This window comes from Cryptotermes secundus, unplaced genomic scaffold (genome assembly GCF_002891405.2).
Source record: "Cryptotermes secundus unplaced genomic scaffold, Csec_1.0 scaffold296, whole genome shotgun sequence".
Classification (NCBI taxonomy): Eukaryota; Metazoa; Arthropoda; class Insecta; order Blattodea; family Kalotermitidae; genus Cryptotermes; species Cryptotermes secundus.
In genome coordinates this window covers 127,518-154,217 of record NW_019737985.1, presented here as the reverse complement: position 1 = coordinate 154,217, position 26,700 = coordinate 127,518, and the positions used below count along the sequence as shown (strand labels likewise).

Here is a 26,700-nt window from a genome sequence, read left to right as displayed (position 1 = left end):
GTGTTCACAGGAAACTACGCTAGTCAGTAAGCAATCTCGTTACGTGCCTGTAGGACGCCCCGTCAGTGCATTCCGCGATGCTATTTTCACTTTCTAGTCTGTGGCCAACCGCTATAAAATGTCAAGAAGAGACATCACTGTATAAAGCCAAGGGCGTGTCCCCCCCCCCCTCCACCTTCTTGTTTTCTACTTCTGAAGGCCGGCATGAGGACAGTAAATATTTTTGTGACTCACATTTTGAAGTAGATGAAATTAATTTATAAAGTAAAAAGTGAAAAGTAAAGCTATCCCTGTATCAGGCCGTGAAGGCCCATAGGGTTGTGAGACGTTGGGGGTCTCACACTATCTATACAATCGGCTCAAAGATGGCGGTAAGTTTGTCAGCCTAACGCGCCGGCCGCGCTTTACTCTCCAGGAAAATTATTTTATTAATTCCTGGTACTCATTTCTGTTAGTGCGGCCTGAAGGATTAGATCAATTGAAAATAATCCAATTACCTCACTCGGACTTCAACCCGTGACCTCCCGGCTTGTAGCATCTGTATTTAACAGTACCAAAGAAACTGGAACACATAGGAAAGATGGCTTCTGAATATTTATTACGGCAAGAATATTATTGTAATCCTGAGAGAAGACGCGATCTAGCATGACCTAAGAAGAGATGGAACAATTTAGTTAGTCGCGAAACTGGACCTAGGCCCAATTCTTGCCACTGGAGAGGAATAATAAAAGCATTAAAATGTGTCTTAAAGAAACATAAAATAATGATTTGGACTGGATTCATCTTACTCTGTTAAGTTTTCCACTTCTGTTAACGTTGTTATGTAGAGAACTATGGGCCTACCACTTATTTGTAGGGGGTGGGGAGCATGCGTAATCGAGAAACGGGGCTGACTCTTTAAAGACTTGTCGTTTCTGTATGTACTATTTGATTTAACATTAAGAGGCATTTCATTTTGCCCTTACAACGTGTATTGTAGTGTTTCTTATGAATCTCTGAATAAACAATGTTTATACAGTAATAATTGCTTAGTCCTTACAGTATAGACGCAATGTGTTTCCTATGAGATAGGATTTCAGTATTATTCAGAAGACAGTCGTGCTTCGAAAGACTGGAGGAAAGGAAACCGCATTACAGTGAGCAACAGAATCCTTAGGCAGCGTCTACACGAGCGCACAAAATGCGTCCGTTGTAGAAATAAAGAAGAGAGGCGAATTCTACTCTTTCTTCTGGCTCCATTGCAGACAAAAACTACGCACCACATTCTGCAATTGTGTGGTGTCCTCAGCAACGTCCGTCATAAAGTACTTTCGTTACAACGGACGCAATTTGTGCGCTCGTGTAGAGCAGGTACGGTTTTCAAAGAGGCTGTCATAGCCCATGTGAATTCTCTGACCAAAACCATAAAATATCTGTGCCAGGTTAGTCTCTAGCCAAATTGATGTCCGAACCGAACACCTCTGAATAATATTCTGGAACCTAACCTAACCTAACCTAACCTGCTCGACTGGTTAACAACTACAGTGTCGCTTTGCATAAGATCACCTTCAGCCTTTGTATAACGATATATTACACGTATTTGCAGAGTTCTGTCTTCTGTCCGTTGAAAGTCAATCGATGTTTCGGAGGAACGCATTGCCTAAATATTCAGGATCGAAGAATGAGGAAAGCAAGAAATCAGCGTCAAACAAGTAACAAACAGGGCTCATATCCCTCCGAAACGTCCGTTGACTTTCAAAGGATTACATGTAGTTATATCACAGAAGATAGATTTCTTCATAAACATCGCTGTAAGAAGCTAAAATCTTACGGTATGTCATTTATCTGCAAGGATATTAACAGAAGTACCGCCAGTTAAACTTAAGGATATTTTCAGCGATCACGATTTTCTCTAAAAAACAGAGAATGCCCGACATAATTATAACTTCCCAAAGAAAGCAGCTGAGCTTGCAACGAAGTGGATGTGTGACAGTCACGGATATTTTGAGGTGCTTACCAGGAGGTGGGGGAAAAGAAGAAGGATAAGAATTGTGGGTTAATTTGACAGAATTTGCGAAGAATATTTTAGCTAGAACATCTATGTAAATATTCGTGACGATGATGCACTGGTACAAATATTATATTTGTACTAGTAAAACCTACCTAGAGCTCTATCGATTGGGCCCAACCGAGTAGGTTTTACCAGAAGAAGGAGACAGAATCCAGTCTCCAAAGAGTTTGTGTTTTGAAAAATAAACAGGACAGTGTTTTAAAATAATTATAGGACGATGGATAATGTCCAGAAACATAATATGTGTGATAATACCCGTGTTAAGGAGGATTGTTCTGCCCTCTGGAAATGTGGTTAACTATAAACCGTCGCAAAGTCCCGAAGACTTCTACAGAATATATAATAATCCCTTCAGTCTGAGATCTTGACCCTTGTCGCATATTATGTCACAGGATGATATTGCAATGTTGCCTGAACCTGACGGCCCTAAAGCTAAAATTACTCCGCAACCTGCCTGGAAGCTTCACCTCTACTAAAAAATGCACAAAAAATAGCATTAAATTTATTCGAACAATTTACTTATCGACTGCTACAGCTTCTGTTTCTCGTCATAATACAATTAACTTTACGGTTAACGATGGTTTATTGGTTCTGTTGATGGACTGACACGACCCCCTCTGTGGTCTAGTGGTCAGAGTTCGATTCCCGGGGCTACCAGATTTTCTGAGAAGTAGTGGGTCTGGAAAGGGGTCCACAAAGCCTTGTGATGATAATAAGGAACTATTTCAAGGGAATAGCGGCTCCGGTCTAGAAAACCGAAATTAACGGCCGTGGGGATTCGTTGCGCTGACCACGCGAAATAATCTATCCGCAAAATTTGGCACTAACTTCGCCGACAAGCGGGTTTCGCTCGGTCGGTATAGTTCGCTTGCGGACTAAAATCACGGAGTTTTTTTGACGGATTGCCGTGAATTATTTCAAGCTTTGTCTAACCTGACGTACCGCTTACACTACAGGAAAATACAAGACCGAAGAATATGCTTCAGTGGAGTATACATTCTTTTCGAATCCTTTCTTTGTTTTTTTATGTATTACATTAATATTCGCTTGTTATGTTACTGTTCTTCACTGTCATGTTAGGGACACGCGGTAGCGTAGTTGGTTGAGGCAATATGTTATAAACCTCAAGGTCGCGCGTTCGAGCCCCGATGAAGTGGATTTTTCAATTGACCGAATCCTTCCTGCGGCACTATGGCCCTGGAGTCGACTCAGCCTTTAACAGAAATGACCTCCAGGAATCTTCCTGGAGGGTAAAGGTCGGCTGGCGCGTAAGGCTGACAACCTCACCGCCATCTGTGCCGATTGTTTAGATAATGTGGGACCCTCAACGTCTCACAACCCTATGGGCCTCCATGGCCTGTTACAGGGATAGCTTTCACCGTACTGACATGTTATACCCATTTATTCACTGAATAACTTAACGTAATATGATAGTGAATTTCCAAAAAAAAGAAAGAAAGAAAGAAGGAAAGAAAGAAGAAGAAGAAGAAGAAGAAGAAGAAGAAAGAAAAAGTATTAATTATTTTCTCTCCCATTCTCGTTACGTGGCCCCTCACCTCTCATCCTCCGTCTGCCATCGTCATCTGAAACATAATCCCGACTAATACATAATTGTGTAAGAGCTGAGGTTTTCACGGGATATGGCGCCATGTAGATCTTGTGTGAACGGACGTTTCGCGGGAAAGTATCGCCTTAATCTTCAGGCTATAAGTCTGCAGCCACCTGCTCAAACTGGTTCCTCGCTCATGGATTTTCTACACTGAAGATGGAAGCGATACGTTCTCCGAAATGTCGGTTCACACAGGATCTACACGGCGCCACATCCCAGAAGACGGAATTCTTCTTAATACACAATTAGTAAATTTTCTCCCGCGGAAAGGATGGTGACCTTGCATCTTATCACGAGCGCGTATAGAGGCCGTGGTGGTAAATATTGCATTCTGGGTAGATTCTAAAGAGTTCTGACGACGGTATGTAACACTCGGAAGTGACGGGTTTTCGGACTCTATCAATCGTCTGGTATTCTAAAAACAAAAAAGGAAAAGCGTTTCGGAAACTAGACCTGTTTCCGTCCTCAGGTAAGGGGTGGGAGACGCCTACTCTGTTGGGTCCATTACCTCTTTCGAAGGGACCCAGTTGTGTAGGTGTCTTCCACCTCTCACCTGAGGACGGAAAGAGATCCATTTTCCGAAATGCTGTGTTATTTTTATTTTTAGAATACCACAAGATGGACAGAGTCCAAAAACACAGTGATTCTGACTCACACTCTAGACTTCGGTAGTTGATGGAGGTGAGTGATCAGCGTCAAGCTGAGCCGGTTATATACCAGGAATCCATTTTATTAAAGACCGGATGGGCACCATAACCGGTTCGAAGTCTCGGTGAAGAGAAAATGCGGTGCGTCTGCCGGAGGCTCGACTTCAACTGTTCACCTTGCCACTGTCACTTCACTGACTCAGCTATCCCGACCCGTAGAAGAAAGTTATAATTGATGTAGTTTTCCACCCGTTTAAAGCATTGCAAGAATGCAATGCTTGAAACACGAACAGTTAAATATGAGAGATACAAAAGAGGATTTTTTTTTATAATTTATATTGTGATTTTGCTCAGTTTAGGCATGGACGTAATGAGTTTATGTAGCGGTGATATTCGTGAGGCGTTTGGTTCGAACCTCGGTCGGTACACAGGCTATCATCAGTGAACTTCTCGTGCTTTTCCTTAGTCAATCCAGGCAAGTAGCAGGACCGTACTTCGATTTGGTCACAACCGCTTACTTCCAAATCCTTATCCATTCATTATTTTTGTATCATCCTCCAGTCGACATTACTGATAGCATCATGAATTAACCCTCCCTCCAAAATAAAATGAGCACTACTAATATCTATGAGAATAATAACGAATAATGAGAATAATAATAACCTACCTCCCGAAACGTCCTGCATGTTAAACATGTCCCAGAAAATGAACACTACTAATGCCTATGAAAATAATAACGACAGAATACTTGACAGGGTCTGTAAACCTACCTCCCGAAACGTCCTGTATGTTAAACATGTCCCACAAAATGAACACTGTCCAATGTAATGCCCGCGAAATGGATCTTCTATGGTCACAAGCGTTTCAAGAATTGTTTGCGGGACCTATTATAGGCAGCCTAATTTTCATGGACGGTCTCAAGCCACCGTATATCGACAGATTATAAATAATTGTAAAGTAAGTCTAGGAGAGAAACCCCCTCCTTGTTTCAATGTCATCATATCAAAACGCAAAATTAAATGTTACATTCCTCTCCTTTGGTGATCTTTACGTTCAGACACAATATAGGAGATTTCCTGAATGTGTTTATTATAATTTATTGATTTATTAATATATTTTATTATTTTCCCCATTAATTTTTATATTGTTAACAATTTGTTCATTTTAAATTATAATTTTTCGTACCCTATGCTGGATGATTTTTAGTTTCTGTATGTTCACATTATAAATTGTAATTAATATGCTTTCATTTCTGAAGAAGTTAGAATGTCCTTTGGACATACTGTACATCTTTCAACGTGAAAAGCGTCTATCGCACTCTTTTTTTTCTAATTTTACTCTCAGGCACTTACAGAAACTTTATTGTAAAATATTTTTTTCCTGCTGTCTATACAATCTATACAATCGAATAGTACTTTCACAAAGAATTACAGATCTGCATAGATAAATATTTTATATGACAAACCAAACAGAAGATTTACAAATGAAACTTGCCTTCTGCCTGAACAGCTTTCGATTTATAGCTCTAAATTTAGGAAATATCGAGAAATACAGTTTTATGGCGATATGATCCCATTTGAATTTCCTATTCGTTTTTCCTTTGTTCTACGCCGTTCTAATTAAGTAACATTACTTCGTAATGAAAACAGCGGTCAGATGCTTATATGTGAAAATTACTGTAATTTGGGATATCCGATATTTACCGACGTTATGGAAGGATGTTATGCCTCCTTCTTTACAGTAGACGTCAAAATGTGCAAAAGTGTTACGAATTGACAGGTGCTCGGAGCAAACCTAAAGAACGAGGAGAAAGAGTGAAATAATGCGAGACCCTTTTAAGGGCCATTTTCCGAGAGTAGAGAAGCTTGGAGAAACAACTGCTTTGAGAGAACAAAATGGTGGCACACGGAGTCAGGTGTGAAAATGGAACCAGGGAACGGGGGCACTACACGGCCTGTTTCAACGGCGGAATAGATGGGAGAAAAGACAGCAAAATAGCAGGGGTTGATAGCAAGAGTAGGGTACTGAAACTGTTACGTCTGACGGTCAGTCACTCAGTCCGTGTTGGTTTCGAGCTCCATCCGGTGACCACGAGCAGAGTATAGTTTCGGCCAAAAGAAATGATAGCAGCTAACCTACAGTGACAGATAGCCATTCTCTCCACACTTGGCTTCATATTCTCTACCTTGTAGACGGAGGCTTCACTTTCCTTCGACACGCCGGTTAACATCTACCGGACTACACGGCATCAAATCCATGAAGATAGTAGTCTTCATCGCAGTTAGAACCTCAACTTAAGAAATTATATTTCCTTGATGATTTCACTTTCACTTTTACGGCGATTCGTTGTTAATGTGGATCATGTTTCAGGGTAGAGGAGCACATAGCCTTTTTCTTCACGGTGCCATCACCCAGAGACATAATCCAACACAGAAATGGACGATTGCCCAAGTTGTCTAAGCGAAATATAGCTGGCACACAGCTTATTACACGTATAGTGTTAGTAGTTGAAGCTGGCACGAGTGAATGTGTTAACACTTATTTCAGTTTATTCATACTGCAGAAATTCATGATTCGTTAGACTTCAGAATTACCGCAGAATATTTTACACATAAAAGCGTGTAGCGAACATGTAATGAAGCAGTTACATAATAAAGACACCTTACCCTAAAATTCTAGGTTTGTGGATCGCAGACCGTCCACAACGTTCTCCTGCGCACAAAGCAACTAAAATGCTAAATCAGATATGATAATGGGAAGTATTCCAAAATCTCTAAGCCAAAATGGCGGCGGGGTTGTAGGGGAGAGTTGTACTATAACATGGTTTGCAAGTATGATTCCTGTAGATCACGGTATTTTGGGTTTAGTGGAGGGGATGTTTACAAATAACGCATGCGCAAGTCTTTTCTATGTGTTGTCTAGATGTTGTTGGAAGGAGAAAAGTGAGGGCTGATTTCAGTATTTGTTTTTTTCTTCTTTTACCTGGCAAAGTGCTGAAATAAAAAGCCGAGAAGGAACTTTGACGGTACTTGCTGTCGTCGGTAAAGCCATGGATACGGTGGCCAAGATCCTTTGGTGGCCATTCAAATCGGTGATTTCTTCTACTTTCCGTCTCTGATATGTCTTCTTTTTAGTATAATTTTAAGAGAAAGATATTAGAAGAGGATAGAAACAAAATATAAAATCATATAAAAAGATAGCAATGACTCCTTGAGGTGATAGCTATAAAAGAATTAGTTGTTAGCAAAACCAAACCTCGGCAAGTTGATCCACCACATTTCTTCAGCTCTAAATGCGTCAGTTGATACAGAAACAAGGCGATGAAGTAAGCAGGGATATGCAAGAATAGCGGCTTCAAACGAGATGGCTTATTCTTCAGGACATTTTGTTTAACGCAATGTCTCAAACCCACTCCGTGCGCTTTTCAACTCCAGAGTTTACGTTCGTTTTAAAATTACTTGGAGAGAAGACGCAGCGGCCAAAACTGAAGTTCAGACAGAAAATATTAAACCAGCGACTTTCTTATTGAATGTTGCATTAAGATCATTTGCATGGATCAGAACCTTTCTCCAGAAACTGGCAGTATTTCAGCTAATCAACAATTCCTGCTCTTTTTAAAACCAAAAATTTCGTTACCGTGTTAAAAGAATCCCGTTAAAAAGCCATAACATAGCCATATGAATCCAATCCATATCGACATACCACATTTCTTTACAAATCATTTTAATATTATCTTCCCACTTACATCAAGTTATCCCAAGTGGTATTTTTTTCTCTCTTAGGCTTCCAGCTTACAATTTTGTATGCATTCCCCATCTTTCCAATTGGTGCTACATTTTCCGCCGATCTCGTCCCCTGGACTGTAGCTGCGGTGTTTATAAACTAAATTCATATACAGTGTCTGGAGGGGTTCAGACTATCAGTAGCAAGGAGTTACATCACTTTACGATACAGTTACCTCGAGTGAACAACTCCGCGAATTGCCAATCAAACTATGATAATACGCAGGTCTCTAACTGGGCGGTTTTCAACTTGTCTTCCTTTCCATTTAAATAACGCTGATGTACTTAGAAATGATCGAATCGTGACTGTGTATTCTATGAGGATCAATTCGATCCTACTGTACTGATGAACAGTATATTACGAGTATAGTATGTTAAAACCGCAATAAAAGTCACAATAATTCCACAAGGAGAGTTTAAGCTGTGTAATTATCGCTCTAAAGTGCATTCGACTGAGAGCAAAAATTAGTAAAACAGCGCGGATTTCAGTGGACTACGTGGATCCATAAGGTGAAAGGTAAAGCTGTCCTTGTGCTTCACTAATTAAGCACTACGCCATGAAGGCGTATGGGGGAGTGGATGTATAGATCCAACATTTTCTTGACCTCGACACTAGTTGGACGTGAGTGGTCAGCTTCACGCCCCGGTCGCTTTATCCCCGGGGAAAGAGCCCCCGGCACCCATTGGATAGGAGGTTGGGTGAACCCAAGAGCCGGTCTGGATGATGTGGAGAAAATTCTTCACCCTACCGTGACTCGAACTCCGGCCTCTTGGTCGTCTAGCCCGTAGCTAGTCGCTATACCGACTACGCTATCCCGGCTCACCCGTAAATCCATAAACCTATACAAATTTCAGGTGTTTCCTTCTGGGTTAAAATGTAATGTACTGGAGAAAACGGTTTCAAGAACTAACGTAATGGAGCAGAGTGTTTCATGAGAAACCGCCAGTCGCTCAGCTTTGCAAGAATTTCCCAACTTTTGTGGAACCCGAAGGTTCATTATCATGTTCACAACAGCCTTCCAAAACACTTCTTGATTTTAAAATCCGAGTTGCATTAAACACGGTTTTTGTTTGATGAAAGTTAGGGGATCGCTAAAGCGGCCTCCGTAGTCTAGAGGTAACGTTCCCACGTCATGTATCGTGGTACGCGGGTTCAAATACCCGGCGGAGATCGTTGAATTTTTAATGGCGGAAAAATTCAGGGAACAAGTCCTCCGGGAGGGACTTTAAGCTGTGTGTCCCGTGTCGTAACTTTACGGCACGTAAAAGAACCTCATATCCCCAAAGGGGATCACTGAGCCAAATTCCAGGACGTTTCCCGCCCAACAATAGTCTCTAAGGCCTTTGATAGATGGGGGAAGCATTATAGACACCGCTAAGCAAGTGGCCGAACTCGCTTGCTCGGCAGGACTGATGGTACGCACCATTTATCGGTAGGGTAAAGAGACTGGTAGAATATCATAGAGGGAAGCACAATAGATCAAACTGGTCGCGGTGCATGGGGAAACCCACCCTCTCTAACTAACTAAACTAAAGTTAGGGGATCGCTATGGACAGACGATACGAATCTCATATGAACGTGAAATATCATATCCTGTTGGTAATAAACACTATAAAGAAAGAAAATCAAGTGCTACGTATTCTGCATACACATTAAGTTGTTTGTGTTAGATGATTTATATGCAGCTGCGGGTATTCGCCTGTCAGAAATCTTCATGCGATGGTTTGCACTCAACTGAATCATTAGAAGACAAAGAAATATGACTGATGATTCGTCTGGTGTTTGAATCGGTCATTAGCATAAGCCGCATGAAACCAGTTAACCGTCGTAGCAAATACAAAGTGAATTATCTTAAAACTCAAATTTCATTCAGGGTCCCTTTTTTACTTTTCTTCGAAGAAAGTCACGTAAGGTGGATGATATTATTTGAAGCTTCCAGATTTCTTCAAACATTCTGTGTAAATTTTGATCTGTTGTAGATGACGAAATTTTTGCAAATGTTATGACCATTTCATGTAAATATTTTTTTATCTGCAAAATGACAGCTGCACAAAATCTTTCCAAAATTTGTTCATAGTTCTCTTACTCACATGTTTGTTTCATATTCTTCGAACTGCCTGTAGTCTCGTCACACAGTAGCTTGGTTTGTGCATATTCCAAAATCGCAACCCATAATACAAATTTAATATTTTCAAATCGGCGTGTAAAAAATATTACAACATTCCACTAAAATTTGTATAATGTATACTTCCGAGATAAAGACAGGGTGTCTTTTCTTCAGGCATTTCCCAATAAATATTTTATATTATACAAAATATAGTGGATTTAAATAAGTAAATTAAGCATTCGGTTTGCAATGAGTTAGTGAATTCTACTTCCACTACTCAAAATAATCATTAATTACACTTTCAATACCGAAATATTTTGGAAATGGAAGAATGTTTACCCTCACTTTATTATGCGGGACAGATATTTGCGGTTTTGATGGTAACCAAAACCGCCCGGTATGTCCTTGAGTCTTCTCGTTCGAAGCAACACTGCAACACGCGATCAGGTGTGTTATCCCATTGGTCCGGTTGCATTCACTGCTTCACTCCACAGACCAAACCTTAACTCAGATTTTGAAAACAACCACGTGGAAATATGTATACTGTCTCGCTCTGCCTCCTCCCGCCCCACCATATAACTGGTCCAAAGACCCCTGCCTCGGCCCCTCACTGTCCCTCACTGTCCCTCACTGCCCTTGGTCCTGCAGCTACACACGACACCTAATTGGTTCAAGCGGAAGTAAAATATTTTACATTAGAAACCATCGAAGGTAATTTTCTTCTGGTAAAATAGTACCGGAAACATTGACTGAAAGCTGAAAGGTATCCCTGATAATTAAACGTGATTCAGAGAACGAGCCATTTCTTGAACAGTCTTATTTTCTGGGATGTAATGCGGTGCAGTGCGATAGAAGTCCACCGACGTTTCGGAGGAATGTATTGTCTCTACTTTCAGGTTCGAAAAGGAACACAGGTAAGAAAGCGGCAAGAGGCAGGCTTTAATGTCCGCCTGATTTTTACTGGTTTCTTTTTTGTTTAATATTCAATCCTGAAGATGGAGGCGATACGTTTCTCTGAAACGTCGGTGGACTATATGGGGCTATGAAAAGTTACATTTCCTTGGCTGTATCATCCTGTAGTCAAGCTTTTTGGGGGATCATATCGCCTCTTTCTTCAGGCTCAATAGTTTGCATCCTGTTGTGTGTTGTTGTGTAGACGGCATATTCTTGTATGTTTTATATATTTCTTCAGGGATGAAGAGCAAATCAAGTGAGATTCCATCACGAAACAGACAACAAAGAGAGAAATATATATATATATATTCCTCCGAAATGTCGGTCGATTTTCATCGGATTTCATGTGTTAAATGTCAGAGGACATCATTTTTCATAGCCACTGTTCTGAGAATATCAAATTCGCATAATTTAATTCCTTCTCTACCATTCGCCCTAAGCCACTGTTTAGAGAGGTTTCCGGATCCAATACTCGCCCCCCCCCCCTCCAGTAATGTTTGTGATAAGATCTGTTAGAAGAAATGTATTTCGTAAGGGATAGGGAAAATTGTATCTAAACACTAATGTTTCTGTGACAGACCCGACAAAACTATATTTCCTTCACGGATTTACTAAACTACTCGTCTCCTGAAATAAGATTCTAGGCACGTGATCTAACCGCTGGTAGATCTTGAAGGGTTTCAAGCTCTCTTATATTAAACAGTGAATGAACCCTCACTTTTCGTAACACAACCGAAGACCCAGCCGTACGGCTCTTGCAGCGATAATGAAATTTCTATTCGGAAGGTACGCATTTAAGATGTCCTGTGCCACTGCCTGTCCTCACTGAAGTTTCATATTGTTTTGCTGTCTGATATTCCGGGATATAACACAGGAAGAAACCACGATCATACTCTTCCAAATCCACATGTACGTATTAATCACAGGTTTTTCTTTGAAGTTAATTATTTCTAGCGGGCCCAACAGGGTAGGTGTCTCATACAAATCACCTGAGAAAGGAAACAGATCCACTTTCCGAAACGATTTTTTTATGAAACACCAGAAGATGGACAAAGTCCAAAAACGCAGTAATCCTGGCCATTCTTGCATGTCATTAGGTACATACATCGCCTGAAGCTGAACCCCAGCATGAAATAACCTAAGAACCAATCAGTGTTTGGCTGTAAGCACTTCAGAAGACACAACGCAGCCATCTTAGGCATCTAATTTTAGCTACTATAAATCTTCTGTGTTGGTTGAGACACTATGCTACAATCCGGAATGTCGCGGGATCGAATCCAGATGAGGTCATGGGATTTTTTTCAATTCACCTAATCCTTCCAGCCACACTGTGGCCCTGGGGTCGACTCAGCCTCTAACAGAAATAAGTACCAGGAATATTTTTGGAATGTTGTTGGGGGTAAAGGGCGGCCGGCCCGTAGGGCTGACAACCTTACCGCCATCTATGAGCCGATTGTCTAGAAAATGTGGGAACCTCAACATCTCGCAACCCTATGGGCCTACACAGCCTGTTACAGGGCTACCTTTACTTTACTTTACCCCGCTCTTAATTAGGCCGTTCATGTCTCATATGCCCCCCCCCTCCCAAGCTACATTTCATAATCACGTTCATATCAAAACATCAGTAACAAATTTCTGAGAACTAAATCCGGAATATGCCTTTCCCCGTGCTCAACTCAGCTAGGCAAATAAATACGGCTTCAGGTTTTCGTTTATTTCACCGTTGTATATGGATACTTGAAGTCATGAAGTAGGCCATAACAAATTGCAGCAAATCCTCGTTATGAGGGACTAATAGCGCGGTGGGGGGTGTACCAGCGATGTCAGCTATAGCCGAGTAAAGTACTATTCACGAAGTAAAGCATAAGATACATAGACAATATACTCAATAAACATGGAAACATAGAGTATATTATGATTATATAAAAGTTTTATGTTGCGGTTATTTTTTTATTTTAAATAGTTTTCTAACTACAGAACTTCGTTAGTGTCTCAGCATCTCTAGAAATTTACAATTGTACACAGGCCGATTTTTTTAGTTATATCTGTGCCCGTTAGAAGGAAGGTTTACTGTATTTGAAATTTTCTATCAATTCATAATTCGTTACAATTTTCATGAAATTCTCCGTAACAGATAGTTAAAAAGGGACGTTGAATTAAATAAATGAAATGAATGCAAATATTAAATTATTTTTAATACAAAGGCGCCAAACTTTACACATACGGCCTTCTCCCCTTCTCTTGTTTTCCGCGGCGCCCGATGGAAATGACTGGTCCAAATCACACACATCAACTTGCCGAGCCTACCTGGTAGTATGGAGGCGTCATTACTACATAATTCCACGAAAGACTTACCTTTGCCTCCTCGGTGTCTCTCTTCCTCCTCCAGCATCTTGAGAACAGCAGAATTTGCCAGATTTGGTGCTGCCAGTTGGTGGAAATCAACCCTGAGGGAGATGAAACCCACAAGAAAGAATGTAAAACTTTAAACAAGGATAGATGCTGTAACTTTCACACAGGAAGGACACATCGCACAGCATTCTGCTTACAGTCTTAGTACTTGATACTCTACCTTCAATTATCTCGAATCCTCCTCCTCGATCTAGGTCACTGCACTTTCAAAACAGCTGAAGCACTAAACAGGTTCCAAGCAATACAGTACATTAACTCTCAGTTAAATATTATATAGTACAATGCAAACCGCGGAAGAGGGGAGCGGGCTATGTTTGTGGTTTCACGCCGCGGGGACCAGGAGAACTGTTACCTGCGAGGAAATTTGCTTATTTTGTTAAGAAGAAGAAACGGGCTCTCTGTCATGACCTTGCAGGCGTATAAAAACCGTGTCCCGGTGGTAATTGCACCATAGATGCATGTACCTACAGTAAACGCACACAATTACCTCTACAAAAAAAGGACCGTTAGTACACAAACAAGCATATATTAACGTCACACTTTGCGAAGTTAAAGTAACCGCCACGCGGCTTGCAAGGCCACATGCAGCTTCTGAGGTAATGTTCTGTACTTGAATTCGGGAACCAAACATTCGAACCTGAGCCGGATCACAGATTTGCTTGGCTCGTGAGTTTTGCCAGGCAAATGCTCGTGTATTACACATAAAAGACTCAATACTGCAGCCTTCCAAATCCTTACCTATTCACTATATATGATCATATTCCCGTCTTATTCTTTACATAGTCACTGACGTTTAATCAGCAGCGTTATACCATCATTCATAGAGTTAGCTTCACAGAAAAACGCTCTGTTCGCGTTTGAAAAATCTGTCGGCTCTCTCCTTATACTGATTTATTTCCATATCTGTAGGACGGGTGGGGTCAGTTTCTTCTAGGGCCTATAGAACGGGTAACCTCACGAGAAAATCTGTGCAGGACTCTGACCGTCCTGATCATTCTGTGTGGCTTTCATCTTCCTTCCAGCCGATTGTCTTCGCCAGTGCCTAGAAACAGTAAATGAAGGCTTCCTCCTTCGCCCACGCATATTTAAATAATCACTATTATCAACAAGGTTCAGCACTAAATACTATTTTCAGCTGAATAGGCATATTTAATTTACACATGAACCCATAACTAGTCTGCATGAAACCCTTTCCGAAAACAATGGCCTTAATTTTTATACTTGCATAATCTTCTTTCCGCATCAGACGCTTAGTAAGGAGACTGGTCTAGAAATAAACTCGGAGAAGACTGAAGATATGTTCAGGTTTCGTCACTAGAGCGCACAACAAAACCGTAACGCACAAATAACACGACAGAATATAAATTATTTTCCAAATAATTTCATTATAACAATTCATAACTTTGTCTACTGTCGTTACGAACATATCTGACACATTATATTCTCTTTAAAATGGGCTACATACTGGTCTGTTGAAGTTTAATATAGTGATTTTTTAGTTACAATATGCATAAATACATTGACACAATCCGTTTTTCGAGATCAGTGCACCAATAATCTTGTAAGAGACACGTATACAACAAATGTTGGGACGAAAAATGTCGTTTATCGTAACAATTTTGAAGTTGATCTGAAAACGAGGCAATATTTGCACCACATCTCAATTTCTGTGATGGCATTGCCATGCTTAAACGTATGAGGCTTCGTGTTGTAATTTTAGATTTGAAACTCACCCAAAGACACAATTTACTCTTATATTTACCACAGGTTGGAACTTCGCTCTGCTGAGAATATCCACTTGGCTAAGATCCTGAGGAAGCAAGTCGTAATATAAAGGTACTGGGGTTCGAACCCACCACACAGCAACCGAGACAACTATCGTTTGAGGCTCCCGCTTCCCGACTGCGTTGTCTTCTCCCCACTCTGTAGTTGCTGGCAAACCGAGCGCTCCTCTCGGCTTGGGGACGTCTCGAAAAATTATATACGCCCCCCTTTCGCTAAGGCCTCATGAGAACTGAAATACCCCATATACTGGCGCGCTTTTTTTTCTTCGCTGCCAAGTATGAATGGCCTTCGTAATTTTCTCGTCATTTTAACGTAGAGTGGAGAGTTGGATAATTAGCTGTGTAGTTAATCGCTGTTTTTACATGTACTACTTCTGTTCGGGAAGTACCCGTTTCTAATCAGGACATGGACTATCCTTACAAATGTTTCTTGGCTTCTCTCACTATCTATTGGCAAATACCAGGATAAGACCTCAAATAGGCCACGACCGCTTCCACACCCTTTCATTACATTCTGCTATTCCACCACTCAACACAATATAGTCTGAGACACAGTGTCGTTAATTATACTTAAATAAATAACTAATACACACCATTGGGTTATTAACAGACTTTGATTTTTAGGTCGTTTAACGAAGCTGTTTCACTAAATAAAGTTATGATTACTAAATAAATAAATAAAGCTAAGATGGAAGTTGCATACAGCACACATGAGTGGATTAAAAAATGCATATGAAAGTTTAGTCGTAAAACTCAGAGAAAATAAACAACTCGGGAGATCTAGGAGCGGATGCGAGGATAATATTAAAATGGATCTTTTAGAAAAATACGAGTAGTGTGACTTGTGGCCCGGATTTAAGTAGTCAAATATAATGTCCAATAGAGGTCTCTTTTGAATACGACAATAAGATCTCCACTTTGACGAAAAGAATGAATTTCCTTCACAATTTTAAAGATTATTATTTCCCTGATTATTTTAAAATTAAATATGGATTAAATTTTAGTTCTGTTGGCTTCTTCATGAAAAGTGTATAACTTGAAGTGAAAACAAATAAAATGAACGCAAGGATGACTAATACTAGACCAGCAAGTATCAAGAAAAAGCTACCCGCCATTTATTCACATGTCACGGGTTTTTCATAGTCCCTACGTATAAACTGCAATAGCCGCGATGGCTCAGTCGGCATAGCGACGGGCTATGGGCTGGATGTTCGGGGTTTCGATTCCAGGCACAGGCAAGTATTTTTCTCTTCTCAACAGCGTCCAGACCGGCCCTGGGGTCCACTCAGCCCCTATCCAATGGGTACCGTGGGCTGTCACCGACCCGACCCCCGTCTGATGCCGAGTCAAGAAAGGTGGGCTATACATCCACTCCCTCATGTGTCTTCATGGCAAATATTGCCTTCGGCCCGTGTTGCTGTGCTTACTGAGGACAAAGGGGACTTTAAGTAGGCCAGATGAAAAACTGTTAATTAGAAAATGTATTTAAGAATTAAGAAAATTATATGCATGCCATCAGAGTTCTATTTCTCATGCTGTTTTGCGTGTAGGCTACGGTATGGGCGTGACTGGCGCCACGGACAAGCGTTATCAAGTAGTTCTCACGTTAAATTGTACTTTCTAGTTCGTTGTACTGCTCTGCAGCTTACTGTTCTGGTCTGAGGTGAAGTACAGGTAAAGTTGTCCCTGTGCTTAACAAATTATTTTAGGCACTACGCCATGAAGACATAAGGGGGAGTGGTTCTATACATCCACTTATTCTTGACTTCGACTTTAGGTGGAAATGAGTAGTCACCTTCACGCCCGGCCGCTTTACTCCAAGGAAAGATTCCCCGGTACCCACTGGATAGGAAAGTGAGTGGGTCCAAGACCCAGTCCGAAGGACGTGAAGACTAGAAGACATTGCAAGAACCGGGATTCGCTATCCGACACCTCGGTCGTCCAATCGGTAGTCAGTCGCTGTACCGACTGAGCTATCCCGGCTCCCCTATTATTTTATTCTACGAAATTTAATGTAACTTCTAGTGACAAAATATCTAATGCATTAATATAACCCGAAATAATATTTCACCTCACCCTGGACGCCATTTCTATCTTAACCAGGCTCGCAGGTTTCCGAGAATAAACTGATTTATTTTCTCGGGTATCTCATCTCTATATGCACATAGGCAACGATGAAAGAAGGCTTCCTTGTCGATGACTGAATGTTAATCTTCGAAGGCCGAATTCTTCCTCTAGAGTACCGATCTTAGTACAGGAATGGAATTAAGGCATCATAAACCTACTCAATAAATGGAAGTGATGATAAGCACCATGCTTCGGCTGCATTTACCCAGTTTCCAATTAGCTGTGAGATCAGATGGACCACAGAGCCGATTTAGACGGCTGCTCGGAATCGAACCCCAATCCACGGTAATGTAGTAAGTCAGTAAAACATTTTTCCCACTTGCACTAAAGTTATGACTGGGCACTCCGCCACGAAGACATTCGTGGGAGTTGCGGTATTGCTTATCACCAGGGCCCGGATTTTGATGACATGTCATCTTTTTTCCCTTGTATCCATGCTATGCTCTTAAATATAAAAATCTCGGATATGAGTTGCTGGTTACAGAAATGTAAATTTTATAGGTATTTTTTGTCATTTTTTGACATTTTTAGTTTTAAGGTCATTTTTTCACTTTGGGGGTAATTTTTTGGTAAATGTTTGGACTTTTAAGGGTATTTCTTGTCATTTTTGGCCATTTTAGGGAATTTTTCTTCATTTTTTCTGAAATGTGAATAACATGGAAGCGAAGTGTTCTTTGTCTTTCTCCTTTAGGCCATTCTTCTGGATTTTTTCGGTCATTTTTTAAATATTTTCAGGTCATCAAAATCAGGGCTCTGCATATTACATTTTTGGGTCATATTTTAGGCCATTATTCTGGATTTTTTCCGTCGTTTTTTAAATATTTTCAGGTCATCAAAATCCGGGCAGAATGGGGCCAAGATCCGGTATGAACGCTGTGGAAAAGAGAAAAATCTCTTGCTCTTGCCGGGAACCGAACACCGACTCCTCGACCATCCAGCCCGTATTCCTGTCACTATACGGACTGAGCTATTCCGGCCACATTCCGACTTCTGATTTTAAACGTTCGTGAAGATAAATCATGCCTTGTGATTTGCTATTATCCTATTCACCAGTACAGAAACAATAGGCATTTTACTTAGCATCGCGTTTATGGATGTTTGTGAAATTTATTTAAGGAAAGAAATGCATTAATGAATGCACAGTGCACGAAATCGTGTCCACTTGGAGGTAAATTTCACTGAATATTACTTGTGGGTCTACACTAACGATTTTGTCAGATGGATATAATTTTAGTCGGAAACTTCTCTACAAAATACACGTTACAATATTTTACATAAAACTCATTTCGAAATTTTATAAATTTTACAAAAAAAAAGACCTTATCGTAAAGAAATTAATACGCAATACAAAAACATTACGTTCTAAAACTTTATTTGGAATATTTTTTTCGATATGACAAATATTTTTCAAATCCTTCTACATACATAAAATTTGTAACTGTGAGTTGAAGGACCATTCTCTAGTTAACTAACTCAATGGAGTTGAGCCCTTCATGAGAAGCCGCCAGTTGTGCAGCTACTCAGGAACTTCCCAACATTTTATTGAACCCGAATTTTCATTTCCGTGATCACAAGAGTCCTTCACTAGTACCTATCCTGAGCCAGATCAATCGAGTCCTTACAATCCCAACCTATTTTTCTAAGAACCATTTTAATATTACCCACCCACCTACGTTTGGTCTTTCTAGTGGTCTATTTCCTTCTGGTTTTCCCACCAACATACTATATTCATTCCTCTTCTCCCCATTCGTGCTACTTCTTTGGCCCATCTCATCCTCCATGACTTGATTCTAATTATACTTGGAGAAGAGTACAAGTTATGAAGCTCCTCATTATGCAGTTTTCTCCAACCTCCTGTCACTTCATCCCTCTTCGGTCCAAATATTCTCCTCAACACCCTGTTCTCAAACAGCCTCAGTCTATGTTCCTCCATTAATGTCAGAGACCAAGTTTCACACATACAGAATCGACCATTCAAAACAATTATTTCTGACTCTATATGGTCGAAAGTAAATTCATATACAAGGCAATAAATTATCAAAAGCCTCAAAGAGAACTTTTAGAAAATATTTGTACCACACTGAAATGTACCATTTCCTCTCTATTGATCGCCGAATGTGTGAACATTTCCGAACATGTAACACTGTCGAACCAGGGTTCCAAAATCTATCTTCACGTAGATTTCTATTCAACCCTTTGAAGCTTGAAGTTCACTTAAAAGTAGCATTTGAAACTTCAGTTCATTCTTTACACTAAATGCACTGCGTCTCCATAAAATCAGATCGGTCAATGCTATTCAAATAAATAATCGCTCTTGATCATGAGAATGATATGAAGCATGCGAGCTAAAGAGGCAAAACACAGAATGTTGCAATGTTAAAGCAGGTGGTACAGATATTTACCACTATGATTTAAAGTGCTAATACTGTGTAATAAATATGACAACATAAAATTAATGTAGCATTATACCTGATGCGATGTATCTGGTTGGTCTATTTGACACTTCTGGCATCTACGTGATAGAAAAAGAGTCCTTCACATGAGTCCCATGGCTGTTTGTGGGCTGAGCTCTTGAGGGGCACAATATGTAATCCAAAGCATACATCACACTGATGATTCGGAAATAAACCGCGGCAGTATTTACAGACTTCAGATTACACCGAGAGTGATGGACTCCAGCCTCGCATGCAAGCGAATATTCAATTTCTCTAACAGCGAAGAATACCGTGAAATTATTTTAATGCTCAAGGTCATAAGAACATCCTCTGAACATCTGAAGTGAATTCTTATTGTTAGATGTAAGACTGGAGACACGGACACCGTAGTTGGTTGAGGCATAATGCTACAAACCGGAAGTTCGCGGAATCGATTCCCGATTTTCAGTTGGCCTAATCCTTCCAGCCGCACTTTGACCCTGAGACGGACTCAGCCTCTAACAGAAATGAGTATCAGGAAACTTCTTGGGAGGTAAATGGCGTCCGGCACGTAAGACCGACAACCTCACCACCATCTGTGAGCCGATTTTCTAGAAAATGTGTGAACCTCGACGACTCACAACCCTATAGTCCTCTGTGGATAACTTTGCCTTACCTTAGAGGCAAGTCTTCGAAGACGTTAAGAGCTATGTAATGAGTTTTATATACACGTCCATTTAATTAACTCTTTTACGAGTTGCGTGAAATTCAAGCAAACAAATCTGCAATTTCAGTTTCTACCTGAAGAAAGTAGTGTCTGGTGGTAAGATGAATGATATATAATGATTGGGAAAGGACTTGGAAGAAAGTGGTCGCAATTTATGTAAAGTTATTCTCATGGAGTTTGCCTGGAGGGATTGAAGACGACAGTTCATGATATCCCGCTTCTAGAGCCAAGATCCGAACCCAGCACTCCCAAATACAACCAGCCTGTTCGGCTATATCAGATGATCACGGACATGATTACGGAGTGGAATATTACATCGTGCAGTATGGCGGATATGTCCTGGCGGTTAGGAAGAATGTGTTGTCTCCATCAGCATCTCTGGTTGCTACTTTCTTGGCTTGCTCCTGGGACATTAGGTCCCCCGAGATGTCGGGAAATATCTACGTACACGGCGCCAACAGATACTATTAAAATGAAATCTTTACAATGAAGGTTAGTTAATTTGTTCCTATGGGCATCGCTGCTGGTAGCGACAATGACCTCTAAATGACCTCAAAATGAAGCGTTCTGGAACTAAGTCTACGGCATGTACACTCAGGTAACCCAATTTCCAGGCCTGGATAAAATTGGAAGAACTAAATGTAGATGGGATAGTAACAATAAAATGGATCTTTCCAGCGTGGAATGGGTAATTTGGCCCAGAATAAGGAATACTGGAAGGTTCTTTTTAACATTAAGAAACTAATTCCATGGAGATGAGTTATTCTTGAGAAGGCAAAACTTCCTCAGCGAGTCAGGAACTTCTATAATTTTGTGGAGCCCTCAAGGTTCATTACCGCGTCCACAAGAGCCTCAACCAGATGAATGCGGTCCACGGTAATGAATGTTCAGGTTCCGTAAATAAGGGATATTTATTGACTAATTGAGACACTGTCAGCTTTTCATTAGGGACTCTGGTGTACGGAATTAATTAATTCTTTAAATAACTTCACAGATTATGCCCTCTGGCATGTTCCATTCAGAACGAATTGATTCTGAAATTTTGAATATTATAGACAGACGGTAAGACTCCTTGGACAGGTGATCCACCCTGCGCAAGGCAGGACAGGACAACACAGAAAACAGGAGAAACGCGAAAAGACATCCATACTTTGAGTGGGAGTCGACCCAAGATCCCAGTGTTCGAGTGGTAGAAGACTATTCATGCCTTAGACCGCGCGGCCTCTCTAATCGGCAGTTAATTATATATCTCAATTCGCTGCCCATCTACAATGGAAAGTTGTTTAACTATTTAGCTAATTAGTGAAGTCAGTATCTCAGTTTGCTCCATACATCCACCGTAGGTACGCAAATGTAACATCTGATTATAAATGACACGATGTTAACATTCGAGAAGAATGTTAACATCGTGTCATTTAAAAATCGGATGTTAAACTTTCGTACCTACGGTGGATGTATGGAGCAAACTTAGATACGAAAGCTAGCCCTGTCACCAAGTCTGCGTCATGGAGAGACTAATTTAATATTTCCGTTTGAAAACATGGCTGTCAGAACGAATCGTGTCGCCGTTTCCATGCGGCAACATCTCCACCACATCAATCAGGCAGGAGAGTCGAAACGCTTGATTTAGGCGTTTTCTTTTCTCAGGAGAATCTCAGTGAGTTGTTACAAAGTTGTCACTCCGAACTTTCCTCCCCACAATACGTAATATTTCTGTTATTTCATATTTTACAGCACATATCCTCTTGTATGCTAATCAGGCAACAAATTTCTTTCCGCAATTATTTCAGTATGACTCTGGAACTCGAATAGCTCGACCTTCATTCCACTTTCCAGTAAAACCCACGGTCTGTAGACAGACTGCTTTATTGTCTGCTGTAATGCACGCATTATTCACATATCCTATAAATAATACAAGAAAGTAGTTCGCAGCTTTCCTTTCTTCGAGATAGACTTGAATCAGTTTTATGGCGACGAATAATAGAATTATCTGTGAACAACTGCATTACAGAGGATGAGAAACGAAACTGTCATAGCCAAATTTGAAGTATTAGCCGAGCATTTCCTTGGAAGGACTAAGTAAAACCATGAAATTATCAGTCGGCCTACTCTGTTTACGGATCGAGGTTTGAGATCAGAACCTTCCGAGCATAAGGCAGGCGTACCAGTCCTTCGAACGTGATTTTCGTTTCCTCGGGATAGAAATAGGTGTCAAATCGCTGAGCTCTGGAATATCGCCTCAAGAAAGTCGAATCAGTATATGGAAGTGCATAATAAAAGTGGCCCTGAAGAGTCCTGTCTTCCGGGATGTGACGCCTCATAGTCATCGCTGTGAGGACCACAAATCCAACAAAATGAAATTATGCCATTAAAACTAAGGACAGAGAAGGGCGGGCAGCATGTATGTGTGTGTGTGTGTGTGTGTGTCTATTGTCGTTCCTGCTAAATGGCTTATTCATCTCTAGAATGAACTAAAGAGATATTTGCAGAGGAAAGTGTGAAATAATTACTGCCCGATAAAAAAGAGAGTGTTAATGCAAAAAATCCCCATTATGATTTCTATACGGAAAATAAAATGCATATTTTCCCCTTATTATTAAATTGAGATCTACACCTTACAAGGTTGGATCTTAGGGAAAAAGAATGCGGTGGTATGCACTGGATTCATTTGGTTCAGGATAGGGACCAGCGGAGGGCTCTTGTGAACACGGTAATGTATTTTTTGGTTCCATGAAATTTGGGATAATTCTTGATTAACTGTTACTGGAGTCTTCGAAGGAAGAACTCGGCTCCATGGAGCCGGTTATGTTATTAGGAACTTCCCGTGTATCTGTGTCCACTTAAAGTAATATATCTGCCAGATATTACAGTGTAATGGTTAGAAATTCTGCTTTGTATTCGTATCAACAATTATTTTGTGACTTAAGTTTTTACGGTATGTAACCTTTCAAAGAACAAGGCAATTAAATGCAAAATTTGGCCGAACATATAAAAATTCTTAATTGTATACACAGAATATTCATGGGTTTCTGAAGGTTCTTGGAATAAACAGACAGTATTTTTCTTAAGGGGCATTAAAAATTGGACTTTGTAATGGAGAAAATGTGTGTTATATTTGAGTTGGATTCTGACGACAGAGTTTGGAGGCAGGATATTCTATTCGGCAGAAAATTCAGACCGGCTCTGGGCCCCACTTGGCCTCCTATCCTATCAATACCGCAGTTCCTTTCTTAGATAAAACGACCAAAGTTAGAATACCTCCACCGTAGCCCCTCCGAGCGGTGGAAAACGCTGGAAAGAGATCCCGGTGCCCGGGGGCATAACTGGGCCATCTGACGGCCTTGCTCTGTGATATTGTTGCGAAATCCAAAGAAGTGAAACCGGACGCACTCTTGCAGAATCTTCTAAGGAAGTCTATGGCTCGAAAAGGGCCGTATTACCAATGATGCATATCAAAGCTTGAGCCTTAGGAACAGAGACGTATGGAATAGTGAAATTATAACTCCATGATTCTTAATCTTGGCACTAGATTGAGATGAGGGGTTAGTTTCATGCTCTAGCCCCTTTACCCAAGGGGAAAGAATACGACCGTTGGTTGAACTCAGGCGGACTGGACACGAATACGAAGAGATAAATTCCTGTTCTTGCTGGGAATCTTAACTTTGCTGATTTAGCTATCTCAACACATTTGATAAAGCAAGCAAGAAATCTTGCCCGTTTGCCAGTCCAGAGTACAGTAGGAGCGGCCTGGTTTCGGATATACCAAGTTGCATGACACATCAAGGAATCCAACCTGGGGCTAACACTCACGTTCTAAATTTGTATTTCTCTCGGTTTCTTCACAGAGGCCGATGAATCACAAATACCTACGATGAGACACACATCATAATGAGTTGATGTTCGTTATTCATCGTATCTAATTAAATCTCAATGACAGGATCGTCCTCGTTACAACTGTTCAACGTTCAGACGTCAATACTATACCACACGCTATATCCGTGACAATAAGGACATTAAACTCACAACAAATCTCTCGTATCTGTAGGAAACGACACGTGTGATGTCCTCTAATTTTTATATTTTCTTACACTAAGTATTTCTTAATATAAACTCATGTTTCTCGGTCCGGTAACTTTCGTCCCTTCTCAGAGTGACTCATCTGTTTGCGACGTCTCCTCTGACGCAAAGAGAGATACTACCCCCACTCCTTTCCGACTTCTGAAAGATGGCATCTGTCGTCGCGAGACGGTGCATCCACATATGTGACCCTCATTACCCCTCACTTAACCGGTCGCACGGTTAATGACATTCGAGTGTAGACCTTGATGCGATAAATACGCCAGGTAGGTACAGCCTGCCGCGCGTTCTCTCCCCATTTATGCCTATTCTTCTTCAATCTCGTGCACTGATTACGGATTTTTAACTTAGTAAAGAAAGCATTTGAGCTACAAGCCGGAAGGTCGCGGGTTCAAGTCCCGATGAGGTCATTGGATTATTTCAGTTGACCTAATCCTTCCAGCCGCACTATGGCCCTGGGGTTTACTCAACCTCTAACAGAAATGAGTGCCAGGAATTAATTAAATAATTTTCCTGGGGAGTAAAGCGCGGCCGGCGAGTAAGGCTGACAACCTTATCGCCATCTTTGAGCCGATTGTCTAGATAGTGTGTGACCCTCAACGTCTCACAACCCCGTGGGCCTTCACTGCCTTTTTTTTTTTTTTTTTTAAGAAAGCATTTGAGAACCGGGATAGCCCGGTCGGTATAGCGACAAGGTACGAACTGGACGGCCGTAGTTCGATCCCATCAGGAGCAAGAGGTTCTTGTCTCCCCTTCATTACGACTACAGAGATCAAGATGAATTTGATATCCACAGGGAAATAAGAGGGCTCATCATTGACGGTTTAATTGACGTGAAATTTTGCAGAATTCTTCCTTTGCAGTTTACTCTTCTGGAGACATACCAAAGATACTTCCTGTCGAAGAACAATTTCCAAACTCTTTCTTCCTGTAATTCACTTTGCATGGCTTGGAACCATTGAGGGCATGCAATTGCTTTACTATACGTTTCGCTTAAACACATTCTAATCAACCTAACTAGTTTCATGGGTATTCCAAACTCTGTCAGAATATTGTACAATACTTCCCTCCTAACTGAATCATAGGCTCTCTTGAAGTCTACGAATAGCTGATGTACTGTCTCATCGTACTCCCATTTTCTCTCCAACATCTGACGAATGCAAAAGATCTGATCTGTAGTTGATCTGTTACGTCGAAACCCACACTGATGATCCCAAATAATTTCATCTACGTGTGTATATGGACTTAACCTTGAGAGAAGAATATTGGACAAACTTTTATATGAAGTTGATAGCAGTGATATCCCCCCGATAATTACTACAGTCAGTTTTATCACCCTTCTTGTGAACTGGTACAATAATAGACTCCTTCCACTGATCAGGCAATTTCTCCTTATGCCAAATAGAAGTAATTAGATAGTGGATCTTAGAACGTAATATTTCACCTCCTGCTTGAATAAGTTCTGCCGGAATTTGATCACTGCCTGGCGATTTATACCGTTTCAATTTTGCAATAGCACTTTGAACCTCAAAAGGGCTAGGATCAGGTACTAACGGCTCAGGTGTATCGATTTCTGTCTGCCTTACAGCACTGACCCTATGTACATTCAATAACTGAGAGAAGTAGTTCCTCCACCTATTCAAAATGTTGTGGGAATGTTCAAGCAGATCACCATTCTCATCCTTCACTAAGTTACTGCTAGGCTGGTAACCACTCTTAAAGTCATTTATTCCTCTATACAGGTCTCTAATGTTCTTGTTCTTACTGTTTACTGCAAGCTTATCAATTTTGTCTTTCAGATATTCCTTCTTTTAGTTCCTGAAATGCCTGCTGGTTCCACGTCTTATATTGTTCAGATTATCCCCATTTAACTCGCTTGGATCCTGTAACGATTGCAATTTGGTCTGCCTTCTTTGATCTAATAATTTTGAGCATCCTTCATCGAACCATGGCTTATGCTACTTCGGTTCATAATAACCTAGACTCTCTTTGGCAGACATTTTTATATT

General features: G+C 40.8%; 1 protein-coding gene across 9 annotated transcripts in view; it reads right to left on the bottom strand.

Annotated features, from left to right (window-relative positions):
• LOC111870593 overlaps window positions 1-26,700 on the bottom strand; it is a 113,017-nt gene that overhangs the window by 21,735 nt on the left and 64,582 nt on the right. For 4 of the 9 annotated variants that reach the window (XM_023862996.2, XM_023862997.2, XM_033753908.1 and 1 more), the window contains 2 exons: window positions 13,506-13,597; window positions 7,289-7,432 (listed from right to left, as the gene is read on the bottom strand). In XM_023862996.2, coding sequence (XP_023718764.1) covers window positions 7,289-7,432; window positions 13,506-13,597 — 236 coding nt within the window. The other 5 variants (XM_023863000.2, XM_023862999.2, XM_023863001.2 and 2 more) reach the window with 5 other exon arrangements.